General features: G+C 34.9%; 1 protein-coding gene across 3 annotated transcripts in view; it reads left to right on the forward strand.

Moving 5' to 3' along the window:
* The window catches only part of Sec31 (COPII coat complex component secretory 31), a 486,555-nt gene that overhangs the window by 266,324 nt on the left and 194,502 nt on the right, over nucleotides 1-25,729 (forward strand). For all 3 annotated transcript variants that reach the window (XM_090403344.1, XM_090403343.1, XM_090403345.1), the window contains exon 11: nucleotides 16,302-16,532. In XM_090403344.1, the coding sequence (XP_090259470.1) occupies nucleotides 16,302-16,532 (231 nt within the window). The remainder of the gene's footprint in view (nucleotides 1-16,301; nucleotides 16,533-25,729) is intronic.

The following is a 25,729-nucleotide window of genomic DNA, read 5'->3' on the forward strand; positions in this document are numbered from 1 at the left end:
CATTATTTAATACTTTGTATTTTCCTCTTCCCTGTTCAGTGTTTGCATTTTTCCATCTTCTTTTCTCTTCCACAAAATCTGTCTCTTCAACAGCTGTTTCATATATCAAGTTTTTCATAATAAAATTAGTTTAATCCTTTATCCAAGTGTGAGCAAACAAAGTTTGCACCTGAAAGTATCTTCAGGACTGGGGTAAGGTGGTACAACACCAGGGAAACTCGTTGCAAAGGTGGAGCAAGCTACCAACAGTCCTATCTCAGTATCTCCCATAATGCAAAACACATCTCCTTGCGGATATGTCTAATGTTATGCATTAAGGGAAGGGCCACTACCCAGACTAGTTTCGACCTTTATTGAGGTCTCTTCAGTGGGAGCCAGGCCCAAGTGGAGATACCAGGCAGAAGCATTAGCAAGGTCATCTCTACTTATAGGAGTTGCCAAACGGCGTGCCACCTTTTTATTAAATTACTCTGGATTTAGAGAAAGATGTTGAAAGTTTATTTTTCACTTGGTTAGAGTATAATAAAATTAGTTTAATTCTTTATCCAAGTGTGAGCAAACAATGTTTGCACCTGAAAGTATCTTCAGGACTGGGGTAAGGTGGTACAACACCAGGGCAACTCGTTGCAAAGGTGGAGCAAGCTACCAACACTCCTATCTCAGTATCTCCCATAATGCAAAACACATCTCCTTCGGATATGCCTAATGTTATGCATTAAGGGAAGGGCCACTACCCAGACTAGTTTCGACCTTTATTGAGGTCTCTTCAGTGGGAGCCAGGCCCAAGTGGAGATACCAGGCAGAAGCATTAGCAGGTCATCTCTACCTATAGGAATTGCCAAATGGTGTGCCACCCTTTTTTAATAAATTACTCTGGATTTAGAGAAAGATGTTGAAAGTTTATTTTTCACTTGGTCAGACTATAATAAATTTAGCTTAATCCTTTATCCAAGTGTGTGGTATCTCCACTTGGGCCTGGCTCCCACTGAAGAGACCTCAATAAAGGTCGAAACTAGTCTGGGTAGTGGCCCTTCCCTTAATGCAATACATTAGACATATCCGCAAGGAGATGTGATTTGCATTATGGGAGATACTGAGATAGGAGTGTTGGTAGCTTGCTCCACCTTTGCAACGAGTTGTCCTGGTGTTGTACTACCTTACCCCAGTTCTGAAGATACTTTCAGGCGCAAACTTTGTTTGCTCACACTTGGATAAAGGATTAAACTAATTTTATTATACTCTAACCAAGTGAAAAATAAACTTTCAACATCAATAGTCTCTTCGGATATATCTTCTTTGTTTCTTATTTTATTCTCCAGTTCTCTGAATTTCTTACCCCCATCACCATTGAGTTTTTCTGGGTTCCACCTTTTCTTGTTTTTGCCTTTTGTTTATTTTCTTAAATTGTATTCTTAATTCCATAACAAGTAAATTATGGTCTGAGTCAATATCAGCTCCTGGATACATTGATATCCTTTTTACACTGTTTCTATACCTGTTTTGGATTAACATATAATCAATCTAGTATCTTGCAATAACTTCTAGCATTTTCCATGTATATCTTCTTCTCTTTAGAAGTTTGAACCAAGTATTTCCAATAATTAGTTTGTGTCTTTTACAAAACTATAAGTCTTTCACCTTTCTCATTCCTTTTTCCAAGCCATATCTTCATTATTCCCTTCTCCACCTTTTCACCTACCACTGCATTCCAGTCTACCATCTAGATGGTACACATTTTAGTTCTTCTTCCATTATCTTTTCTGTTTGATTATATATCTCTTCTACTTCATTTTCATCATGGTCACTTGTGGGCATATATATCTGTATAATCATTATGTCCACAGGTTTTGCTTTAGGTTTAATCATAATCATCCTGTCACTTTTATGTATTGTTTTTTCTACTGGATTTTTAACCTTTTTATTCAACACAAATGCTACGACATTTTTTCCTCATGTTCTACAGGATTATAAAATTCTGTAACCATCACTTTCAAAATCTATTATATCTTCCCATCTAACTTCACTTATACCAGCCACATCCAATTTATTCATCTCGATTTCTTTCAAGTTCTCTAATTTACCAGCTCTCAACATTGTTCTTATGTTCCAAGTTGCCACTTGTATAGTTTCTATCTTATTCTGTCCTGGACGTCTTATTTTATTTGTATTTTCCTCAGTACTTGGGATCACATCCTCATTGTCCATATGGGGGTTTCATAGGTAAACGACCTGAGAAGCCTCCATTTCTTCTCCTGCCAGGCATGACATCGTTTGCTGATAGATCCTGTTTTTGTCAGTTGTGGAGGCTAAATTTGCTGAGTTCACCATATTTCTGAAATAATACTGAGGTGGTTTTCTGTTGCCTTACTCAAGAAACCATTATGGTATGGTCTCACCTCTGGGAGAGCAGCAGACTCCCACTGCTTAGAATAGGCTATTCCTCTCACTGCTAAAGGTAGAAAATAAAGTAAATAGAAAAGATTCATCCTAGCCTTCGAATTACTCTAATAACACTGGGGAAAAGGAGCAAGAAGAGAAAAAGTATAAAGAAAGAAGATATGGACGCGTCTACAGATAATATAAGACATATTACGTGAAGTAAGACATGGTCCAGCATCAGGTACCTCAGGTTCGCCACTCACGTACTTACTCACTAGAGTGAGCCCTTGAGGCTACATGACACATACAAGGACGTTTTTTTTGCCTTCCTTCTTAAACTAGATTAAATTTCTGGTCATTACACCAGATTTGGAAATGCTTTGATAGTAATGAAAATTAACGAGAAGCAATTATACAAGGGTGGTCTGAAAAGTTCTCAGCCTAACAATGAAAAAACGAATTTATAAATTCAAAATTATTTTTATTTTTCAACATAATTTCCCTTAAGACTAATACATTTATTCCAGCGATGCTCCAGTGCCATTATTCCGTCCCTGTAGTGGTTTGGTTCTCAGTAAAATCTGCAAAATACAACTCTAGAGTTGCAATCACCTCTTGATTCGAAGTAAAACACTGAACAGCGAGTAAGAGTTTTAGTTTTGGGAAGAGATAGAAATCTGAGGGAGACAAATCTGGGGAATAGGGTGGATGTTCCAACAATTCATAGTGCAGGTCCTTTAATTTTCCCATTGCCAAAACCTTTGTGGGCAGGTGCATTGTCCTGATAAAAGACGATTTTTTTCCTTCTGCAAACCGGATCTTTTCTCACGAATTTTTTTTTTCTAGTCTAAAAGATCGGAATAATATTCCTGGTATATTGTTTTACTCTTTTCAAGATAATTAATAAACAAAATGCCTTTGCATCCCAAAACACTGATGTCATGATCTTTCCTGCTGATGGAACCGACTTTGTCTTCTTTGGCACTGAACAACCGGCTTCTGTCCGCTGTTTTGATCTGCTGTTTGGATTCTGGTATGTAATGGTGAATCCAAGTCTCATCCATAGTAATAAATCGACACACAGAATCATATTAATCATATAGTTATATTAAAAACAGTTTTATTCTTGTTAAAACACTGCAAGCACTGTTCAGAGATTTTCATGCGAGTACGTTTTTGATCTGCTGTGAGCAAGCACAGCACCCATCTTGCACAAAGCCTTTTCATATGCAATACTTTATGCAAAATATATTCTACATGTTCTTTTGAGATGCCTATAGTCAGGGCAGTTTCATGCACTTTTGACTCGCCGGTCATCCAATATCATATCGTGCACTTGATCAATGTTTTCTAGTGTTGATACACTTTTTTGGACGTCCTTTTTTGGATCATCTTCAAGGCTGGTACAGCCATGTTTAAACTTGGAAGCCCATTTCTTAATTGTCGAAAATGAAGGAGAAGAGTGTCAATAAACTTTTTATGAACTTTCGAATGAATTTCTTTTGGCATTAAAGCTTCTTTAATAAAGAATTTTATCCATTTCAAGGGATACGGACAATACTTTTGCTTCAGACAGCTGTATATATTGGCACTGAACAACCGGCTTCTGTCTGCTGTTTGGATTCTGGTATGTATTTTTTGCACTTTTTTGGACGTCCTTTACGTGGATCATCTTCAAGGCTGGTACAGCCATGTTTAAACTAGGAAGCCCATTTCTTAATTGTCGAAAATGAAGGAGAAGAGTGTCAATAAACTTTTATGAACTTTCGAATGAATTTCTTTTGGCATTAAAGCTTCTTTAATAAAGAATTTTATCCATTTCAAGGGATACAGACAACACTTTTGCTTCAGACAGCTGTATAAAACAAACTACTTGATGGAATGACTTGCAATTTCACATGAATGCTTATGACAGATGTACCAACGTAGAAAAAAAAAAAAAAAATCTTGCCAATAGTGTTGCCATCAATGGTCGAAGCTGAGAACTTTTCAGACCACCCTCGTAGATATCTTATTTATCAAAGTATTTTATCCCAAAAAATTGCTACCTTTTTTTGAAAAATGATGTCTCATCCTGGTTATTGTGTTTCCTGTACTGACATGAAATGGACTAATCAGGTACTATTGCCCTTTCTATGTAATGTGGTACACTTGAATTCCTCTACCATCTGACATGAGAAAATAGATCTGATGGGATCATTCTAATGACCTACTTCTAGAAAGAAAAATCTTGAAAAGTTTTCAAGGTCACTTAGCTCTATTATGATATAATTACAGTTTATTTATTTTTGAATAAATATCTCATTTCCATGGCATTCAGAAGTTACTAATTGCCTTTTTACCATCTGCAACATTGGCAAAAAAGGCAATTAGTAACTTCTGAATGATTAATCAGGTTTGACTCCTAGGCTTTTAATTAATTAAAACTGATTGTTTCTCTGATATGTTTCATTGTCTGATAGCATCTCCAGGAAGATACTTAAATAATGCATTGTTAATGTTCTACCTAGTACTTACTTGTCTTCCTGCCACTGATTATGAAGACCTGTAATTTTCAGATTGAAATATTTATCAATTACAGTTTATTACTTTAATTGCTTCATTATCCTTGTGTGTACATGTAGTTAGTCTTATTGTTATGGTACAAGTATCTCTCAATCATTAGGTGAAAGAGTATTGTAAAAGGAGTAAGAAATGATAAAGTTGATATGAAAACTGAAAATAAGGATATTCTAGGGGTGCCTGGAATAATTGTTTTTCTTTGAAAGATTTCCAAAGGAAACAAATTACAACAGTGGTAAAAAATATTCAAGGGAAATGCAATCAGGAGTACCAGTACTTATAATAAAAGCCATCAGAAACCTGAAATGTGGAAAGGCAGCTTTGATTTGAATGAGTACATGATATTCAACCAGAAATGTTCAAATATAGAGGTTATAAAAGTTATACAATGGCCACACAGTAAAATTCAGAAGACTTGATCAGAGGATCGAATTCTGAATGATTGGAGTAGAGCCCATAATATCTATCTATATAAAAAAAAATAAAACTGAATGCGATAATTACAAGAAATTTCCTTACTGAGTGTTCCTTGTAAGATTTATGCATGCATACTTTAAAAAAAGGCTAGGGAAAATTGTGGAAGGGAAACTTGGAGGAGAACAAGATGATTTCAGGCCAAAGAGTAGTTGTCAGGATGAGATTTTGACTTTAAGACAAATGGTTGAGAAATCATGGGAATATCACAAGGATCTGCGCATTTAATTTTTTATATCTAGAGAAGGCATTTCACAAGGCGCCTTGGATAAGCTGTTTGAAATGCTGCAATTATATTATGGTGTGAATGTGAGATTATATTGAGTGATGCAGTTTCTGCTTGAGTTTTAAGTCATCAGTTAGGATTGAAGGAGGTAAGGAGGTACAGGAAAATGGTTTGATGTTAAATCAGGTGTGAGACAAGAGTACTCATTATTTCCGCTGTTATTCATAATCTATATGGATCACATTATAAAGGAAAGTGGCATTAAACCTAATATCAAAATTTAAGATGTTAATCTCAGTTCTACTTTGTGCTAATGATGTTATTCTCCTAAATAAATCTAGTACATGTCAGGATTCTCTGTCTAAATTAAATAACTGCTGTAATAAGTTTGGTATGAAAATCAACAATAAAAAGGCACATATAATAAGAATTGGCAAAAACATTGAGAACATCAACTCCATTCTCAATGGAGAACGTATAGAACGAATAAAATATTTCAGCTGTTTAGGCACAATTTTTAGTGAAGATGGCAAATTAAATATGGAAATAGACAATGAAATTAGCAATATTGGCATAGTAGGAAATCACCTGAATAATTTTATATTAAATGTAAGAAATCAGTGAAACACTAAATAGCCTGTTGTATATATTCAGCCAAATTTTAACTTATGGATCTGAGAGCAGGATTAGAAATAAAACACTTGATCAAAAACTGTATCCAAAGATATGAAAGTTTTGAGAGTGATTGCAGAATGAATGAGTGAACAGATTGCACAAATGGCACAGTTATATTAAAAACAAGGATATTATGAAGAAATCTGACATTATTTAGTACTCAGGAATGTATTATCTCTGATGGTATGGTTATGTAACAGAATGGGAGAGGAAAGATTAGAAAACCAAGTTTTGTCAGAAAGACAGGAAAAGACTCAGGGGAAAGTCAAGATCTATATAGTAAGAAATACCTAAGATAATTTCAAGTCTTGACCATATTGGATTCCTGACAGATAACAGATTAGTGTGGAGCATCATAATGTCCTGTATCTCTCCCTGAGGGTTCATATTAAGAATATAATAATAATAAATATTCTTCGTCCGCGCGGTTAGCCTAGTGGCTATGCGCTTCGCAACCATATGCCTGGGGAAGGAGTGTCCTAGGTTCGATTCCCGTCGGTGACGTGAGGAGCTGAAGGATCTTCCTCAGCCATAGCCGAGTTAGCCAGTCTTGGGCGTGGACAGCAGGGTTTTTTCCCCAGTTTATTTTGGAGTTTTTCATCCCGCAAAGCAGGCAAACTGGCCTTGAAAACTCAACACTACAGGCCATAGGATACACCGGGGCATAAGGCTGACCACCTTATCCTGTAAACGGAGTGAGGTCCGATGATCAATGGACCCTCGACACCGCAAGGTAAAAGAGGGTATAAGGAAGATGACATGATGATAAATATTCTTCTGTTGGTAGTACTTTATAGTGAGCGTCAGAATAGTCTTTGTACCTGGTAAACTCATGTGTCTACTTTTCTTTAGGAGAAAGCATAAGGGAAGTTAACTTGCTGCAGATGGAGTGAAAGAAGAATTACAAGCTCTCAGTGTAGCGCTACCAATCTTCTCAAGAACTTGGACTATAAGAAACAAACTATGGATTTTTCCAGGAGATAGTGGAGTGGTGTTAGTTTTTTTTTTTTTTTTTTTTTTTTTTCTCCTTTGAAGTGGATTCCATTGATATTAAAACAGAATTTGATTTGAATGATTTTAATAATTTGCAAAAGCAGCCCTGGAAAATTTAAAACTAAATGAATACAATAATAGTGGAAGCAGACAGGCAGTGCCATGGTGATCCTGAATGCAGGTGACTGTAATAATAAATGAAAAGAATTGTTGTCTTGTAAGGTTCTTTGCTATATGCCTAGTAAAGAACCCTGCACTAGCAGTAAAAAAATAATTCCTTAAATCTACTAGATAACATTACAAGTTGGCCAGCAGAAACTAGTTTCGAATTAAAGATTTTTTTATTGGTACACACCAAAACTATACAAGCTATCTAAGGGGTCACAAACTTGGTGCCTCATTTGTGTCCCATTTTGATGCCATAAATTGTCCCACCTATAAACTGTGACTAAAAACTTTGCACCAAAATTCACCAAACATATCAATAAGACACCTTATTGCATGCAAAACTCCACACACTTTAAAACAGCTATATAGAACCTTCATTTGGAGAAAAATTATCACTTAGTGTGCTTTGATGTGTTGTCCCTTTTCATGAATGTTCCAGTAGACAATATGCTAATTCTCCTTTCCAAAATTTAAGTACTGTCTTAAATTGGCATATTTTAAGTTGAACAACCAGCTCATTAAATACTGAAGGTGTAGCAAGTACTCCTGACTTTCACTCCCCATTGTTAACTTATATATGCAATTGTTTGAATCTTTGGCACTTAATTTAGTCCTTCTCCTCCCTCTCAAGCCGAAAGTTTGGTTGAGGTATATAGGTGATATCTTTGACTATAAGGCCCACAGGTCTTTCTAACTTTTCATGTAGCTCAAAAAATATACACTACTAAATTAATTTTACTGTGGAAGAGGAAATAGAAGAGACTAGCTTTCATGAATAATTTAGTTATATGGCAAGAAGATATAGCCCTCATGTTCAGTCTCCTGTAAGCTCTCTCTCTCTCACACACACGCGCGCACACACACACACACATGGGCAGATATGATATACAAACCTCTGAGAAGTTCTGATAAACACCTGGAACAAAAGTGATATTAAAGCAACTGATATAATCACAAGGAAGAACATATCTTAAAACTCTCATGTTTTATCAAATTGTAATAATTTGTTCTTTTTTTTTTTTTTTTAAGATACATAAGATGACATGTATCACAAATCCTTCATGGCGATTATCACAACTTTTCGGCACACCCTTGTACCTACATGTCGCCATTCTGCCCACTTGGAATTTTCAAAAGTAGCCTCCAGGGTAGGACAAATTTCACCCTCAGGACCAGTACTGCACCTGCAACAATCTCTACTTATTATTCCAGCAAAATAAATAGAACAGAAACCCACCAACCTCTTTAAAAAGACCCCCTTTTCCCCACAAGCTAAACTATACATTAATTATATCAATGGTACAACAGATGATAAACCTCCCTCCTAAACAACATAGAATCAGAACAGTATACAAACCTCTGAACAAAGTTTTTACTTTTTTCAGACAAATCAAGAATTGTCAGATCCCCTTTCTTTCCAAGTTGTCTACAGTATTCCCTGTCAACATGTAACTTAGTAGCAGCAGGACAGACTGATAACTTCAGAAAAAAATACATTAGTAAGGACAACCAAAAAGCTGACTAGCAAAACATGCATTGGAGGAAGACCATAGAAGTAGACAACAGAATCAGCAAAGCTGGTATGGTGGGAAGTCAGTTGAATAAATTCATATGGAATAAGAGAGAAATTAGTCAGAACACTAAATTAGCTGTATACAAGACAGTGTTCAAACCAGTTTTAACTTATGGATCTGAGAGCTGGATCAGAAGTAAAACACTTGACCAAAGACTACAGATATGAGAGTCCTAAGAAAGATTATAGGCGTGAACAAATGGCATCAATGGCAATATCATATTAAAAACAAGGATATTAGGAAAGAACTTGACATTGTCAGCATCCAGGAATGCCTTAGCAGAGGTAATCTCAGGTGGTATGGTCACTTAAACAGAATGGGCGAAGGAAGATTAGCAAAACAAGTGTTCTCTGCCAGGTTGGCAGCAAAACGACCCAGAGGAAGACCAAGATATAGGTGGATTGATATGGTACAATGTGCCTTAGACGATAGAAATATAAGATCTGATAATGTTGGAGTCTTGACAAGTAACATACTGATTTGGGGGAAAATTGTAGATAGGAAGTTAGTAATGGTGTAATTTTTTTCATGTAGTACTATCATATCCTGTACCCCCTTGAGGGTACATGGCAGGAATTTGATGATTATGATGATGATGATGAGATTTCTCTGCTTTGAAAAGTAGCATGTTTCCTTTTGACTTGTTTGCAATTTATCTAGCTTCCTGCATTCTCCTGGGCATGGTAGATCAATTGTCTTTTTCAGGTGTTGACCAGGTTGATATTTATTTACTTGCAAGAACACAATGATTACATCAGATATGAAAACGCATGTCTTGTTATTATTAAAGTGGCACCTCCATCATTTTCCTAAGCCTTGGGAGACCAGAACTATCAACACAATATCTATCGTACCTCTCCTTGAAACCATTAGCAAACAAAGTATTCACAATCAACTCGGGCAATTCGTTCCATTCATTCACCACTCCAATTGAAAAATCTCATCCCCATGCCCTTGGTAACCATACTCTTACCCAACTTCCAGGGATGACCACTTGTTCTGCCCCCCCCCCCCCCCCAGCCAAGTGTTGAAACATTTCCCCTGCATGAATCCTTTAAAATCCTTTAAGTAACTTAAATGATTCTATCATATACCCCTCCCCCTCCCTTTTTTACCATCATCCACTTTTTGCAATCCATAAGCTCTCAGTCTATCCTCATAGGAAGCATTGCACAGATTACTCACCTCTTGATCCTCTCCACCACTTCATAATCCCTAAGGAACCCACATGACCAGACCCTGGGGTTTCTTGGGGTAATCCAGATGTTGTTGTTGTATCAATACTTTATAAGAAGGTATAATAACTCCCTTATCTCTGCTTGTTAGTGTGTTCTTCAATAACCAAGTAATTCTGTGAGTTACCTGGGCTACTTCAGCAGTATGTCCTGTAAACTGTAACACTATATACTACTGCTTCACCCAAATCCCTGGCTTTATCAATTTCCAGGCGTATAATTCCATTCCTGAATTCTCTTTTTGACCAACTTTTCCGTTAATTTTACCACCACTCCTGAGATTCTGATTGGTATATAATTTGCTGCCTCAGACTTAGATCTTCCTTTATGCAAAAAAATTATCTTCCTTCTACTCTTTCGAGACTTTGACAGAGCTGAGACTTAGCGAGCTTCTCTAGATGTGAACTAACAGCATTGAGCTGTTAGTTAACAGTATGTTGAGTAAGTAGCTGTTTTAAAATTTTTGTCTTTCTTGTGTTTACCCATTTTGTGAAATGATTTCTTGCTAGGGGTGCTTAAGGGTCAAAGCTGTATAACTGAGAGGAGACCTCCACATAGCCTTTAAAGGAATGCGGAGAACTGACCAGGGCTTCTGACCTAATGTCCAATCCTCACCTTCTCGTGGTGCACCCTGGTGGGTATCTACTTGGATACTGAACGAACGAGGATGGGCTGGCAATTTGAGATTTAGCCGACCAAATTGTATTCTTACTGGTTATACCAAAATAAAAAAATGATGGTACAACATGACAAAATTTCATGCCGGCTGGGGCATTGCCCAGTTACATAAGGCCCTCGTTGTTTTCACCAGGGAACCAGGGTGAACAGCGAAAAGTCAGCTACTGGAACAAATCTGAAAGCACACCCAAACTCAACATCACCAGAGTTAAAGATCAGTACTATCAACATAAGAAGTCTGAATGGCAAAGAAACGGAGCTAGCTGAAGAATTAGATAAGTACCAGATCGACATAATAGGGGTGACTGAAACAAAAAAGACAAAAACAGGTGAGATCTTTCTGAGCAATAAATATAAAATGTTATATTCAAGGCAATGACAATCAAGGAAAAGCAGTAGCCATAGTATTCAACACAAAATACGAGGTTAATCTTCTTGAATGGCAGGCAGTGTGAAGTAGAGTGATGTGGGCAAATATCAGAATGGGGAATTGGACAATGAGATTTATTTGTGCCATGGTCCCACAGAAGCTTCTACTAAGGTAGAAATGGAGGAATTTTTTTATGCTTTAGAAAAAGCAACTGACACAATGAAAAAGGAAAAGTTGGTCCTTCTTGGGGATAAAATCTAAATAGCAGAGTAGGAAAAGATTGTCAGACATACAAGAATATTTTGGGAAAATTTGGAAAAAAGAGCAAAGCTAATAATAATGCAAATATATGTTGGATTTCTGCTCAGGACATGGACTGGTTATTACTAACACCATGTTCCAACATAAAAATGTGCACAAATTCACATGGAGAGAAGAGGCAAGAAAAGTCTCATTGACTATGTTATTGTTGATAGTGATGTTTTCTCCCTGGTGCAGGACACCAGAGTGTACAGAGGATTTGAAATTGTAAGTGATCACGATTTAGTCTTGAGCAGGATAAAATTGAATTTCGTATTGAAAAGAATAACACGTAAGAAAGTTTTAAAGCGAATAAAAGTTGAGCAGCTCTCAGATGTGAACTGTAGACTAAAATACACAAAGATTATTGAAGAAAAAATGAAACAGTTTGAGAACAGGAATCAAACCTTGGAGATTCAGTGGCATGAAGAAAACATTGATTGATTCTGCCAGAGAGGCATGTGGTGAGGTTGTCTGCAAGGATAAAAAAATCAGAACTCCCTGGTGGACACAGGAAGTTAAAGAGGCAGTGAAGGAAAAGAAGAAAGCATATCAAAAGTTCCTGTCAAATAAGTCAGTTGGTGCTCTTAGAGAATACAGAGACAAATGGAAGAATGCTAAACACTGTGTAAAACTAGCTAAACAAAAGTCATGGGAGAACTTTGGCAAGAATATAGAAAATAAATATCAAGAAGGTGGCAAAATATTCTCGAGGTTGTTGAAGAAGTTTAGGAGTGGAGGAATGAGTGCTGTAAAAGGAGTTAGAGATAATAAAGGTCACATGAAAACGGGAGAAAAAGATATCCTTGAAGTATGGAGTAATTACTTTGAAAAACTGCTAAATGAAACAAGCAGTGATGACAGCAGCGTGATAAAAAAACACTGACCAGGCATGCAGTCAGGAATACATATCCATACTTGAACTAGAAAAAGCCATCAAGGGCTTGAAATGTGGAAAGGCAGCAGGAGTAGATGATATTCGACCAGAAATGCTGAAGTATGGTGGTATAAGAATCTTACAGTGGCTGCACTGCATAGTTCAGAAAGCCTGGACAGAGCGACGAATTCCCGATGATTGGAGTAGAGCTCTCATAGTACCCATATATAAAAAAGGGAAATAAAACTGAATGTGAGAATTACAGAGGCATTTCCCTAGTGAATGTTCCTGGCAAGATCTATGCAAGTATACTTGAGAAACGGTTGAGAAGAATTGTGGAAGAAAAGCTGGGTGAAGAACAAGCTGGATTCAGGCCAAATAGAGGCTGTCAGGATCAGATCTTCACTTTACGACAAATAGTCGAGAAAGCATGGGAATATAACAAAGATCTGTATTTAAGTTTTGTCAATTTGGAAAAGGCATATGACAAGGTGCCAAGAGAGAAGCTATTCGATACGCTGCAGTTATATGGTGTCAATGGGGCATTATATCAAGCAATACTTAGTCTTTATTTGAGTTGTAAGTCAGCAGTTAGAATTGAAGGAAGTATAGGAAGATGGTTTAATGTTAAATCTGGTGTGAGACAAGGATGTACATTATCCCCTCTGTTATACATTATCTATATGGATCACATTATGAAGGAAAGTGGTATTAAACATGTTATCAAAATTGGAGATGTTAATGTCAGCTCTTTGCTTTATGTGGATGTTATACTTCTAAATAAATCCGCTGCAAGTCTGCAAGATTCTCTGAACTAAATTGAATAGCTGTTGTAATAAATATGGTATGAAAGTCAGCAATAAAAAGACAAAGACAATGAAAATAGGCAGAATCATTGAAAATGTCAACTGTGTTGTGAATGGAGAACCTGTGGAACAAGTAAAACATTTCAGCTACTTAGGCATGATTTTTAGTGAAGATGGTAAATTAAATATAGAAATAGACAACAGAATCAGCAAAGCTGGTATGGTGGGAAGTCAATTGAATAAATTCATATGGAATAAGAGAGAAATTAGTCAGAACACTAAATTAGCTGTATACAAGACAGTGTTCAAACCAGTTTTAACTTAAGGATCTGAGAGCTGGGTCAGAAGTAAAACACTTGACCAAAGACTAGAGACCGCAGATATGAGAGTCCCGAGAAAGATTATAGGCATGAACAGATGGCATCAATGGCAATATCATATTAAAAACGAGGATATTAGGAAAGAACTTGACATTGTCAGCATCCAGGAATGCATTAGCAGAGCTAATCTCAGGTGGTATGGTGACTTAAACAGAATGGGCAAGGAAAGATTAGCAAAAGAAGTGTTCTCTGCCAGGTTGGCAGGAAAACGACCCAGAGGAAGACCAAGATATAGGTGGATTGATACGGTACAAAGTGCCTTATACGATAGAAATATAAGATCTGATAATGTTAGAGTCTTGACAAGTAACAGACTGATTTAGAGGAAAATTGTAGATAGGAAGTTAGTAATGATGTAGTTTTTTTCATGTAGTACTATCATATCCTGTACACCCCTTGAGGGTACATGGCAGGAATTTGATGATGATGATTTCTTGCTAGGATTATAAATAAAGAGTAAATGAAAATTAATTTAGGACAAACATTGACTCTTCAAGACTCGAATATATGCAGTTAGTTTATAATGTAATTGTTCTCATGAAACTAATATTGAATAAACCTAATTAAAAAAAAATAATGTTTATTTCTTTTCTAAGCTGAGTGCAGTAAATGGTTTTCAATCGTTTTCCATTTTTTTGTCAGTTATAGCCACATTTTTTTATTATTGCTGATAATTAAAAAAATCCCATGTTTCAGTATGGAAGTTTCTCCTTCATTTTTTCCTCCAGTTAATGACAAAATTTTAACTGGTAGATGACTGGAAATAGAAAAATTATATTGCGTTCTTTAGTTTTATATGTATGTTTACAGTTAGAATTATCCAAAGAACACTGTTGTCTTGTACTCAGTAGCTTGTCAATCATAGTTTTGAGATATGCATATAGGAACATAGGGACTTAGTCAATGGATTGTACCTATTATGGCTGGTAAGGTGGATTAAGAAATATAAGAGTTTGGTTGGATATATCTGAGGGCTCTTAACACTGCAATAACCTTGAATTTCATTAATTTCAGCAAGTAATTAATGTTTTCTACATAACACTACACAAAAGATAAATCTAAATCTTTGTTAACCGTGTACACTAGCCTGACTGGTGAAAAAAACAAAATAAATAATAGTAATAAATAAATAAAAAATTATACACAAATATAAATTAACAACATAAAATATATATATTATCTTTAGCGGTACCTGTGGCATAATTAAAATTAATAACACGTATAAAACCAACAGTAATGACTTTAATGAATTAAAGGTACAAATATTTTGTACTGAAAATAACAGTACATCATCAGTGTAGAACAAACAGTTAGAGGAATGGAATACAAAGTACAGAACAGTCGGTGGATTACCAATGAAAATCATTGCTTCATGCCAGAAAATTAATATTAATAAATTATTATTAAATAATTCTTGAAAACTATTTCATTGATGGTTGCATAAGATAAGACTCTCCAAAACTTTTGGGAGAGACAGAGTCATTTCGATTCAAATTCAACCGATGTAAAAGGACTTCGCAACTTTCTTTGAAAAGGCATTCATATTTAAACTTGCATCTGTGGAGAAGACAAGCTTTATGCCACTGGATATTATGTTTTGTGTCAATGCTATGTTGTGCTAGACCAGACTTATGAGGTTTCATGTATTCAATGTAATACTGATGTTCCTTCATTCTTTTTTCCACAGAATGTCCTGTTTGTCCAAAGTATGATAAAATGCATTTAACAGTATCTGGTAAACACCAGCTAATGAAAGAGGTGCCAATTTGTCTTTTGTAGATGGCAACAAGTGAGAAATTTTTTTGATAGGAAAATATATGGGAATAAGATGATACTTCTTCAAAATTCTGTCAATAGGTTCTGAGGTGCCTGAAATATAAGGGATTGGAACACTGCAGTCTGTTGAGGAATCCTGAGGTGTTGGAACATAGGAATCAATTATTTGTTGGATTCGATTAGGATTGTAACCATTAGATTCTATTAACTTTTTTATAGTGAAAAGTTCTTGTTGTAAGCTTAAGGGGAAGGAGCACACTTTGTGTTCTATTAATTAAAGATTTGATAACACTGATTTTTTGAGAGGTGTGATGAGCAGACTTTTGATGAATATATCTGCCAGTAAAGGTAGGTTTTCGATAGACACTTGTTGACAAAGTACCAGAGGATGTCCAAGAATGGTAGACTTCCAGCCTTTTCTTTTTCCATAGTGAACTGAATGCGTGCGTGAAGGCTATTTATCTGTTGTAGGAATGTGCTAAGTTCATCTTCAGCATGTGGCCAAATAGCAAAGACATCATCGACATAACGAAACCAAAGAGAGGATTGGGAATGAATGGATGAAAACGTTTAAGGTGTCTTCCAGATGTTTCAAAAAATAGTTTGTCAAAGGTGGAGACAGAGAGCTACCCATGACAGTACCTTCAACTTGTTTGTAGATCTTATTTTTCCAGCTGAAATATCCTGAATGTATAACAAATTCAAAAATCTTTGCAATATCTGGAAGGTAATCATCATATAGTAAGTTGATAGTGTCAGCTAATTGAATATTATCTTTTGTAAACGCTTTTTATCCTTTTCCATTAAATATTATTTTTTACTTTACAGTTTGGAGGAAAGTTAGTTTCCTTTGTTCATCAGCCTCCTCTTGCAAGTCAGCCAGGGCAGCCAGTATCTCAATATGTATTTGTTAGTCAAGTTATCACAGAGCCTGATCTTCTGAATAGAACTTCAAAGTTAGAATCTGCCTTGAATACTGGAAATTTGTCAGAATTTTGCCAGAATAAAGTGGAGCACTGTACTGACAAACAGCAGAAGATGACCTGGAGTTTCCTTTATGTTAGTAATAATATATATATGTACCTATCTGTCACACACACATATATATATTCCTACCATTCTTTGGTTACTAAATTATAATAATAGCAAATAATGTGTTTTCCCTTTTACTTATTAATGACACTATTTCATGATTTTAATTGCTGTATACAGTAATCCCTCGATTAGTGCATCATTTTTTTTCAATACTCAAATTCGATTAGTGCACCTATATATATATATATATATATCTTAAAAATGTTACAGATTTTAAAAATTTTCTATCTATACATTTTTATGGCTAACTATTTTAAAAAATCACTCACCAGAATGAAATAATTTCGTTACCGATTTAAAACATTTTACAAGGTTATTTTTAATGGCATATTACACTATTTCCATATACACTATGTATACTATGTTCCAAATTTATGTCGTTTGCTGTAGTACGCTCACAGATTCGAGACCCCTTCGACACCTCTGTGCATGTCACAAAAAGGAGAATCCATTCTGATAATAGAGCAATCAATCAATCTTTTGGGATGAGTTGTTTATTATTACACATTGGAAAATTAACTTCTCTTTTATGATCATTGTAGTTTTTAAAGTGGTAACTATCTTGCTTGTATAACAGTTGGGAAATTTTATCTATAAAACACGTGTTGTGTTATCTATAAAACACGTTCACATGTTGGCGACCAATTCGTACGTCCTTCATTTCTTTCTCTCCTTCCGTGATAACGTCCGAGAGTTAATTAAATCTCATTCTGAAGAATTGAGTGATTCCGACCTGCTAAATTTAGATGCACAGTGGAAAGATCGCTAAGAATACGAAGAAAATGTAACCACTGATAGTCAGCCAAAAGAGATTTCACAGAAACAATTTGAAAATATTTTTCGTACAGTCGAAGTTTTAAGCAGCAATGTTTAGAGACTGACCCTGATGAAGAGAGAAGCAGTAAAATTGCAGAAGAGTAGAAGATGCAATAGGGCCATACCATCGGTTGTGTGAAAAAAAAAAAAAAGAAAGAAACAAAATGCCCGCCAAACTACGTTAGCTCAATTCTTTGTTAAGAAGTAGAATAATAAATTTATATTCTGAATATGTTTTATTGTCTTCAGCATCATGGTTTTCCTTTAACTAGACCCTGAAACGTACCCTAATTCTTTTATAAAAAAATTAAGATTCAAAAAAGAAATTTGAGGAACCAATTATACATTTTCCCGATTAATGTGCCCCTGTTTTAAAGAACACATTAAGCGCACTAATCGAGGGATTGCTATATATATATATATATATTAATGATTGCTCAAATTTAATTACTGCATTCATCTCAGTCAGTATCATTAATGCCTTTTGATTAGAAAGACCTGAGTTCAAATTCCATCTAGGATGCAAAGAACCTTTATGAACTCTTTTCATTTTAATGGCAAGTTAGCCAGTCTCATATGAAGGTGGTAAATTTTTTCTCTCAGAAACTAGGTTGTTCATCCTGTTGAACAGATTAACCTGCCTTAGTTGATTTGGTTATAACTCCAAATAGCCTGTAGCTACATAAATATATTTCTGTATTATATTTTTGTAGTGGTGTGATACCCAGCAAGATGATCGTAAATTGTGATAGGATTTGACAAACCTCGAACTGTTTGAGATTCTAGTAATTATATATTTTTGCTACCTCTACACATTGCGCTATTACTTATTGGACTACAAAAATGAATTTAAATTTGAATCAGTTTTGGTAATTTGCACTCTCGATATTCACATTAGTTTTAATTTCTTTCCTTTTAGAAACATTGTGTATGGTGCATACATGGGCTGCTAATTGTTGTACATGGATAATCTTTGTCTGTTGAGTATTTCTCTGTAAAGTGGGAGTGGGGAAATTTGACCCTCTTTGTTGATTTATTATCATGATATATATCAATTACTATTTTGCCAATAACTCTCCATAGTCTAAATAATATGGCATTTGGTTATTTGTTACCTGATAGTAGTTTTAGTTATTTATCTCATATTATATGTTTATGTATTCTCCCCACTCCCTCTTGTGGTTCTAAAGATTTGCTCTGTTTTCTGTCTACTATGACTTCTTGCAAAAATACAATTTATTGCTGCTTGGATGCTTTAGCAAGTTACTGCTGGGTTTTTGATCTAAGAAAACCTTTTTTTGATATGGCTCCAACCCACAAAAGGTTGTAAACCTATAGTGCATTTAGTGCTGTAGGTGAACTGAGGTTTTTTTTTAGACTTAACTCTGCTGGTTTGATCACAATGTGTGACTAGAACTGGACAGACTTCCTCACATGGTATTTGAGGGCACTATGGAGGGTACAAGACCCTGCAAAGACCAAGATTAACATGGCATAACACTCTTAGAACTGCATTGGACTTTCATGAAAATTTCACTATTATGAAAATTTATTTCATTAATTTTATATCATGTGTATTCTTATTTTTTACATAATCTAGAAACCCTACTCTATGGAACTTTTTCAAGCCATTTGAGACTTACAATAAGCAGGATGTGGTTTTCACACCAGGTCAATTGAAGGTTGTAAAATAAAACTAATGCACAAGTACTGCAAGATTTGAATGTCCCTGACTCAACTCCGCTGGTTTGATCACAATTTGTGAACTGGACAGACTTCCTCACATGGTATTTGAGGGCACTATGGAGAGTACAAGACCCAACAAAGACCAAGAGTAATATGGCATAACACTCTTAGAACTGCATTGGACTTTCAGAGCTGTTGGCATTTGAAAGAGCTTGCTTTTTCAAATTTCACAGAGAATGATGGAAGGCTCTTATCCATGTGGGACTCAACCCATCTTGAGGACAAAAGAGAAGAAGACGAAGAAATTCACTCCCAATTAAAGACATTCATGGACTTGAATGTTTGTGATGTAGGGATTTGAACCTACAGCCTGTTGGTTGGAGAGCAGATATGCTAACTACTCATTCTGGCTGTTAGTTGTTTGCAAATGAATTATATAATGCTTTAATATAATTTCCTTAGAAAGCCATTTTCATGGAAATGCTTATAAAGTTGTGTTTTATGTGAGAAATTTTAAAAAAGTACCTTTTAGGAGGCTATAAAATCTGTTATTCCTAAACTTTTGTTGATGTATATGTCTTTTTCTAAAATATCATATATAGGAATATTGAAAGTTCTAATCTATTTTTAATTTAGTTTTTTTTTTTTTTTTTTTTTTTTTTTTCATTTTGAAAACCAAAAGCATTTGTTTTATATATATGTTACTCCCACACACAAAAGGCAATAGGGGTTACGAGCAGAGTAATTTGTTGATATTATTCTTGAAGGTTATTCATGTGAAAATGAGTATGCAGTTATTATAAAATTCTTGATGCTGTTCAGAAAACAGCATCAAGATGATGAATGTTAATCAACCCAACCACCCTTTTCTGAACAGCATCAAGAATTTTTAGAAAGGTCTCAGGTGCATTGCCCCAAACATGAGAGCAGTATTTCAAGATTGGTTGAATTTGGAATTTATGCCAGAGTCATAACTAGTCTTGAGCAAAAAAAAAAAAAAAAAAAAAAAAAAAAAGGTTGCCTGGTTTTTTGGAATCTGAGAATACTATAGAAGTGATATGGCTATGTCAGGAAAGGTTTAGCAAAACAATGTTTTGAAACATTGAAGGTGACTATCAGATCCTTTACCTTAGACAGATCATAAAGAAATATAAGAATTTAGACTCTGTATGGTAAAGTGTTTCATAGACTACTCAAGTTTTTGACTGTGTTCAGCATGTGAAACTGGGAAGTAATGAAAAAAAAATGAGGGTTTTCCTCAGCACACTATCAGGTTGATTGCTAACTTGTACAGTGAGTAAGAAGCCATGGTAAGAACAGGTATTGGATTGACTGATTAGCTTCAGGTTGGAAAAGGAGTTAGGCAAGGATTTCTACTTTCTCTTTACTTGTTTAGTATATGCTGAGTACATCATGCATATAGCTTTGGATGAGCTTAAGACAGGAATTAGGATAGGAGGTAGATTGATCAGTAATCATCAGGTATGTTAATGATAAGGAAAAACTAGGACAAATTCTTGACAATTTTAACAAAATCAGTAAGAGCAGAGGACAGGAAAGTTCCTGATAAACAAGTTTACCTTAATGGAGAAAGAATTGAGTAAGTCAGCAAGTTCGAGTACCTGGACTTCATTGTTAACATGAATTGATGTCAGAAGAAGGTTAGTGTTAATAATTGGTGGATTTTTATATAGATAAGGATATTCATAGATATTATATCTTATTATTAATCCTACCATAGAGATGATCTCTGTTTCTAACAATTATTTTTTTTATTCTGAGTGTACCTATATGTTATTATATGCACAAAGGTTCACTCCAATTGGTGCAATGATCTTAACTCTTTCTTTCAGAATCCAAATAATCACTGACTCAAGACCAAAATACAAAATAAACACATTTAATATAACAAAAACAATATATATACACTGAAACAAATATTACATAACTAACTACAAATCAGTTGGATCCAAGGCCTTTTAAAAATAAACTTGCACTTAAGACTAAACTAAACACTTTGTTTGCACAATCACAAAATGTTCATAGCCAGTTTCTTTCTCTGTCAAGGCCCTTTTCAATAGATATATGATTCTATTCTTGATTTATACAGGATCCTTTCTCATCACTTATGTAACACACATTAATTCTTCCTGACTTAATTCTTTCTCTTTTCTTCAGTAGAAATAATAGTCAGATCCGGCATCCTTAATATAGATGAAACTTCCTAATCAGTTTTCTCGAACATTCCTTTAGAACGTAAATAGCAAATTCTTCTTTTATTTACTAAATGCTTATTGATAGTCTTAACTCTTCCAATAAAAAAAAACTTACAGTTCTACGATTCCCTTTTCGGAATCTACTATTAATCTTTCAATTAGTGTTTCCTCCAATATTCCGTTTAAAACGCATATAGCAATATTTTCCTTTTATTCGTCAATACTTATTCCACTTTGAAACTTAATAGTTCCACGATTCCTTTTTCGGAATATACTATTAATTTTCTTCCGACTGTCACTTAAAAAACTTTAGTTCCTTCCCAACCTAAATGTCTGCTGGCCTGTGTTCTAAATTCCTTCTGAACGCTATCTTGTTTACTCTCTCGTTGCTTCGATACCGAACTTGTCAGCTGTCAATCACACATCAAACTTCTCGGCGAGCATGTGTACTTCGTTGCAAGCGAGAAACTAAGTACTGTATAATGGCTGACACTTTGTCTCCGTTAGCGATAAGAGAATGTCCTCATAAAACACAACTTTTGATAATTTTAAATTACAATAAAATTTGTTTAAAGTAACACAATTATTTAAATCCAGTAAGTACATAAATTTTTAACTGCTTTACATATCACTTTTAACAAAACAATTTCCATAACACGCACATCGCAAGTGCCGACAATGTGTGTTATGAAAAGAAAACTAATAAACATTTTAACATAAATAATTCGTAAAAATATTCAGAATTTTAATTATGATTATTTTTACATTAGTATATTATATATATAATATAATATAATATATATATATATATTATATATTATTATATCGATGTTCGGAAGATGTCAGAAGAAGGTTAGGAATGGCTAAAACAACAGTCAGAGATTTGTCTAAAATCTGCAAGAATGGATCGATCTCCATGGGAACAAAGTTGGATTGTGGATGTAGCTGTTTTTCCAACAGAGACTTATGAATGTTAGACTTGGAACCTAAAGAAGTCAGATAGGAAAAGAATATCTGCTTTTGAGATGTGGTGTTACAGAAGGCTGTTCAGGATGTCATATACTGAAAGGCAGACAAATGGATGGGTGCTAGAAAGGATCAGTAGAACTTTAAGACTCCTTAAGGATATTGAAAGAAGAAAGTTAAAATATTTTGGATACATTGAAAGTGTAAAATAATGTTGATTATTTTATTTTTTGATTATTAATTTATTGTTAATAATTTTTCTTCAATTATATCTACATGCCTTTTTGTATTATTTAACTTTTTTTTTGTCTTTATCCTTCCTATGTCTACTTTACTTCTACTCTGTTAATTCTCTCTCTTAAGTACTCTTTACCTTGTTCTAATTTAAGCCAATTAATCAATTAATTCCCTGCTTGTAATCCTTTATACTTCCTACATGTGTTAGCGCTGTTAGTGAAGGGCCTCTGAAATAGGCAATTCGTCTTAACTGTCATTTGCAATGTCTTAACTACCCTGCTGGCCATGATGTGTATACACGTCAAGGTTACCATGGATGCGAAGTGCATCTTAAAATTGTAATAGCCTTGATATTACTTTGAAATATACGGTGGATATGAAGTGTATGAGGAGTGATATATTTTATCCATATTGACGGTGACGTGCATAATGACATTGAAAATTTTCAAATGCAATTGAACAAACACTTATCATGTAATTGGAAATTTGGACAAATGTTAGGACAATGTTTTTAATTAGATGCTGTGTTTGGCAGTACAACAAATAGTTTTGCTTGAGTCTATGCAGCATAGTTTGTGTGGGAGGTGACATGTTTTGTTAGGATTTTATCCCAGTTATCTTTAATTTGCACTACTTGTTGACATATATATGACACAGACTGCAAATGTCTGTACCTTATTCAGTGATATAATAAAACTCCTTTTTCTTGCCTCTGCAGTATAGTGGCTGTTAGTGATTTATATTTTGAAAACAAATCCCTTCTATCTATTCATATATATATATATTTTTTTTTAATTATGCCCATCAAAAATGCACATATGAAAGTCTAGAGTTTATAGGATCATGTGTTCTTCACTCTACCCCAGATACTTATAACACAAGTGCACATATAATGTCACAGGGGTAAACTATTCATATTCCATTTTACAATATAGAATACACTTTTATGCACACACACATTTTCTTTTTCTTCCTTATATTTGCTATTCTTTAGATTGTTTAGTAAATCAAGTATAATAACTAACAATCAAATATATCATTCTCTTTAATTACTGTTTTTAATATATTCTGAAAAGAACATTCTTTTCACCTATTTCCCTCTCCTCAATGCAGATTTAGTTATATTCTAAGAAACGGTTATGAAAAGTCTGACATGCAGGAATGAAATTGCTGGTAAATTCACTCGCTTTGACAGATGGTTGGGTTTGGTGCAAGTAAGCTATGATTGTCCCTACCTGAACGTATTAACTTCTGTTTTTGTTGCTTAGAGTTCTTCAGCTATCAATAATATCCCGCTTACCATCCTATTACCTCTCTCTTCTCGAAACATACAATATCCCTTACATAATGTCCCTGTAACTACATCAATCTCTGTCAACCAGGTCTCACTAATGCTGATAACCTTTAGTAAAATCAAGCTGACCACTTCCAAAACTTCTCTCTTTTATTTCTGATCCTTCTGGCATTTGTATACATGCATTTTAACATCCCTTGCATTACAAGCCCTCTCAGATTCGAAACTTTGAAAAGTTCACCCAGCTATTCACAGTGTCATTTCAGCACCCTCCCTTGTTTATTCCAGGGGTGGCTATTCTCACACTCATTTGTACTAGAGGTGGCCAGACACATGCTTAATTGCATTTCCCTTTAATTCTCGACGAGGGTGGTCTGAAAAGTTCTCGGCCTCAACCATAGATGGCAACACTATCGGCAAGATTTTTTTTTTTTTAAGTTGGTACATCTGTCATAGGCATCCATGTGAAATTGCAAGTCATTCTCCCAAGTAGTTTGTTTTATACGGCTGTCTGAAGCAAGAGTGTTGTCCATATCCCTTGAAATGGATAAAATTGAGTATCGTGTGGTTATAAAATTCTTCGTAAAAGAAGGTTTAGTGCCAAAAGAAATTCATTCGAAGTATATAAAAGTTTATGGGCACTCTTCTCCTTCATTTTCGACAATTAAGAAATGGGCTGCCTAGTTTAAACGTGGCCATACCAGCCTCGAAGATGATTCACGTAAAGAACGTCCATAAAGTGTAACACAACACCAGAAATCATTTGATGAAGTGCACGATAAATATTGGATGACCGGTGATTCAAAGTGCATGAAATTGCTGAGACTATAGGCATTTCAAAAGAACGTGTTGGATATATTTTGCATAAAGAATTGGAAATAAAAAACTTTGCTCAAGATGGGTGCCGCACTTGCTCACAGCAGATCAAAAATGCACTCGCATGAAAATCTCTAAACAGTACTTGGAGTGTTTTAACAAAAATAAAATTGATTTTGTGTATCGATTTGTTACTATGGATGAGACTTGGATTCACCATTACACACCAGAATCCAAACAGTAGAAGCCGCTTATAAGGTGTCAAAGAAGACAAAGTCAGTTCCATCAGCAGGAAAGGTCATGGGATCAGTGTTTTGAGATACTAAAGGCATTATGTTTATTAATTATCTTGAAAAAAGTAAAACAATAACCGGGGAATATTATTCCGATCTGTTAACCAGACTAGATGAAAATATTTGTGAGAAAAGACCCGGTTTGCAGAATTAAAAAATCATCTTTCATCAGGACAATGCACCTGCCTACAAAGGTGTTTTGGGAATGGGAAAATTAAGGGATCTGCACTATGAATTGTTGGACCATTCACCCTGTTCCCAGGATTTGGCTTCTTCTGACTTCTATCTCTTCGCACAACTAAAACTCTTCTTTGCTGGTCAGCACTTTTCTTCAAATCAAGAGGTGATTGCAGCTGTAGATGGGTATTTTGCAGATCTTACTGAGAACCAAACCGCTACAGGGATGGAATAATGGCATTGAAGATTCGCTGGAATAAATGTATTAGTTGAAGGGAGATTATGTTGAAAAATAAAACTAATTTAGAAATTATAAATTCATTTTTTCATTGATAGGCCAAGAACTTTTCAGACCACCCTTGTATTTTCCCTAATTTTGCAGATCCAGCATCTTTCTGAATAACACTTTCTCCAAATCTCCAACTCCATAATCATTCAAATGTTATCAAATTCAAATATTGTGAGATCTTTTTCAGTCTTCTAGTACAGCATCATCATCATCAAATTCCTGCCATGTAACCTCAAGGGGTGTACAGGATATGATAGTACTACATGAAAAATTTACATCATTACTAACTTCCTTTCTACAATTTCCTCCAAATCAGACTGTTACTTGTCAAGACTCCAACATTACCGGATCTTATATTTCTGTCGTCTAAG

The sequence above is a fragment of the Typopeltis vanoorti genome, chromosome 14, assembly GCF_054136105.1.
Source record: "Typopeltis vanoorti isolate ZY-2024b chromosome 14, IOZ_Tvanoo_1.0, whole genome shotgun sequence".
Taxonomy (NCBI): Eukaryota; Metazoa; Arthropoda; class Arachnida; order Uropygi; family Thelyphonidae; genus Typopeltis; species Typopeltis vanoorti.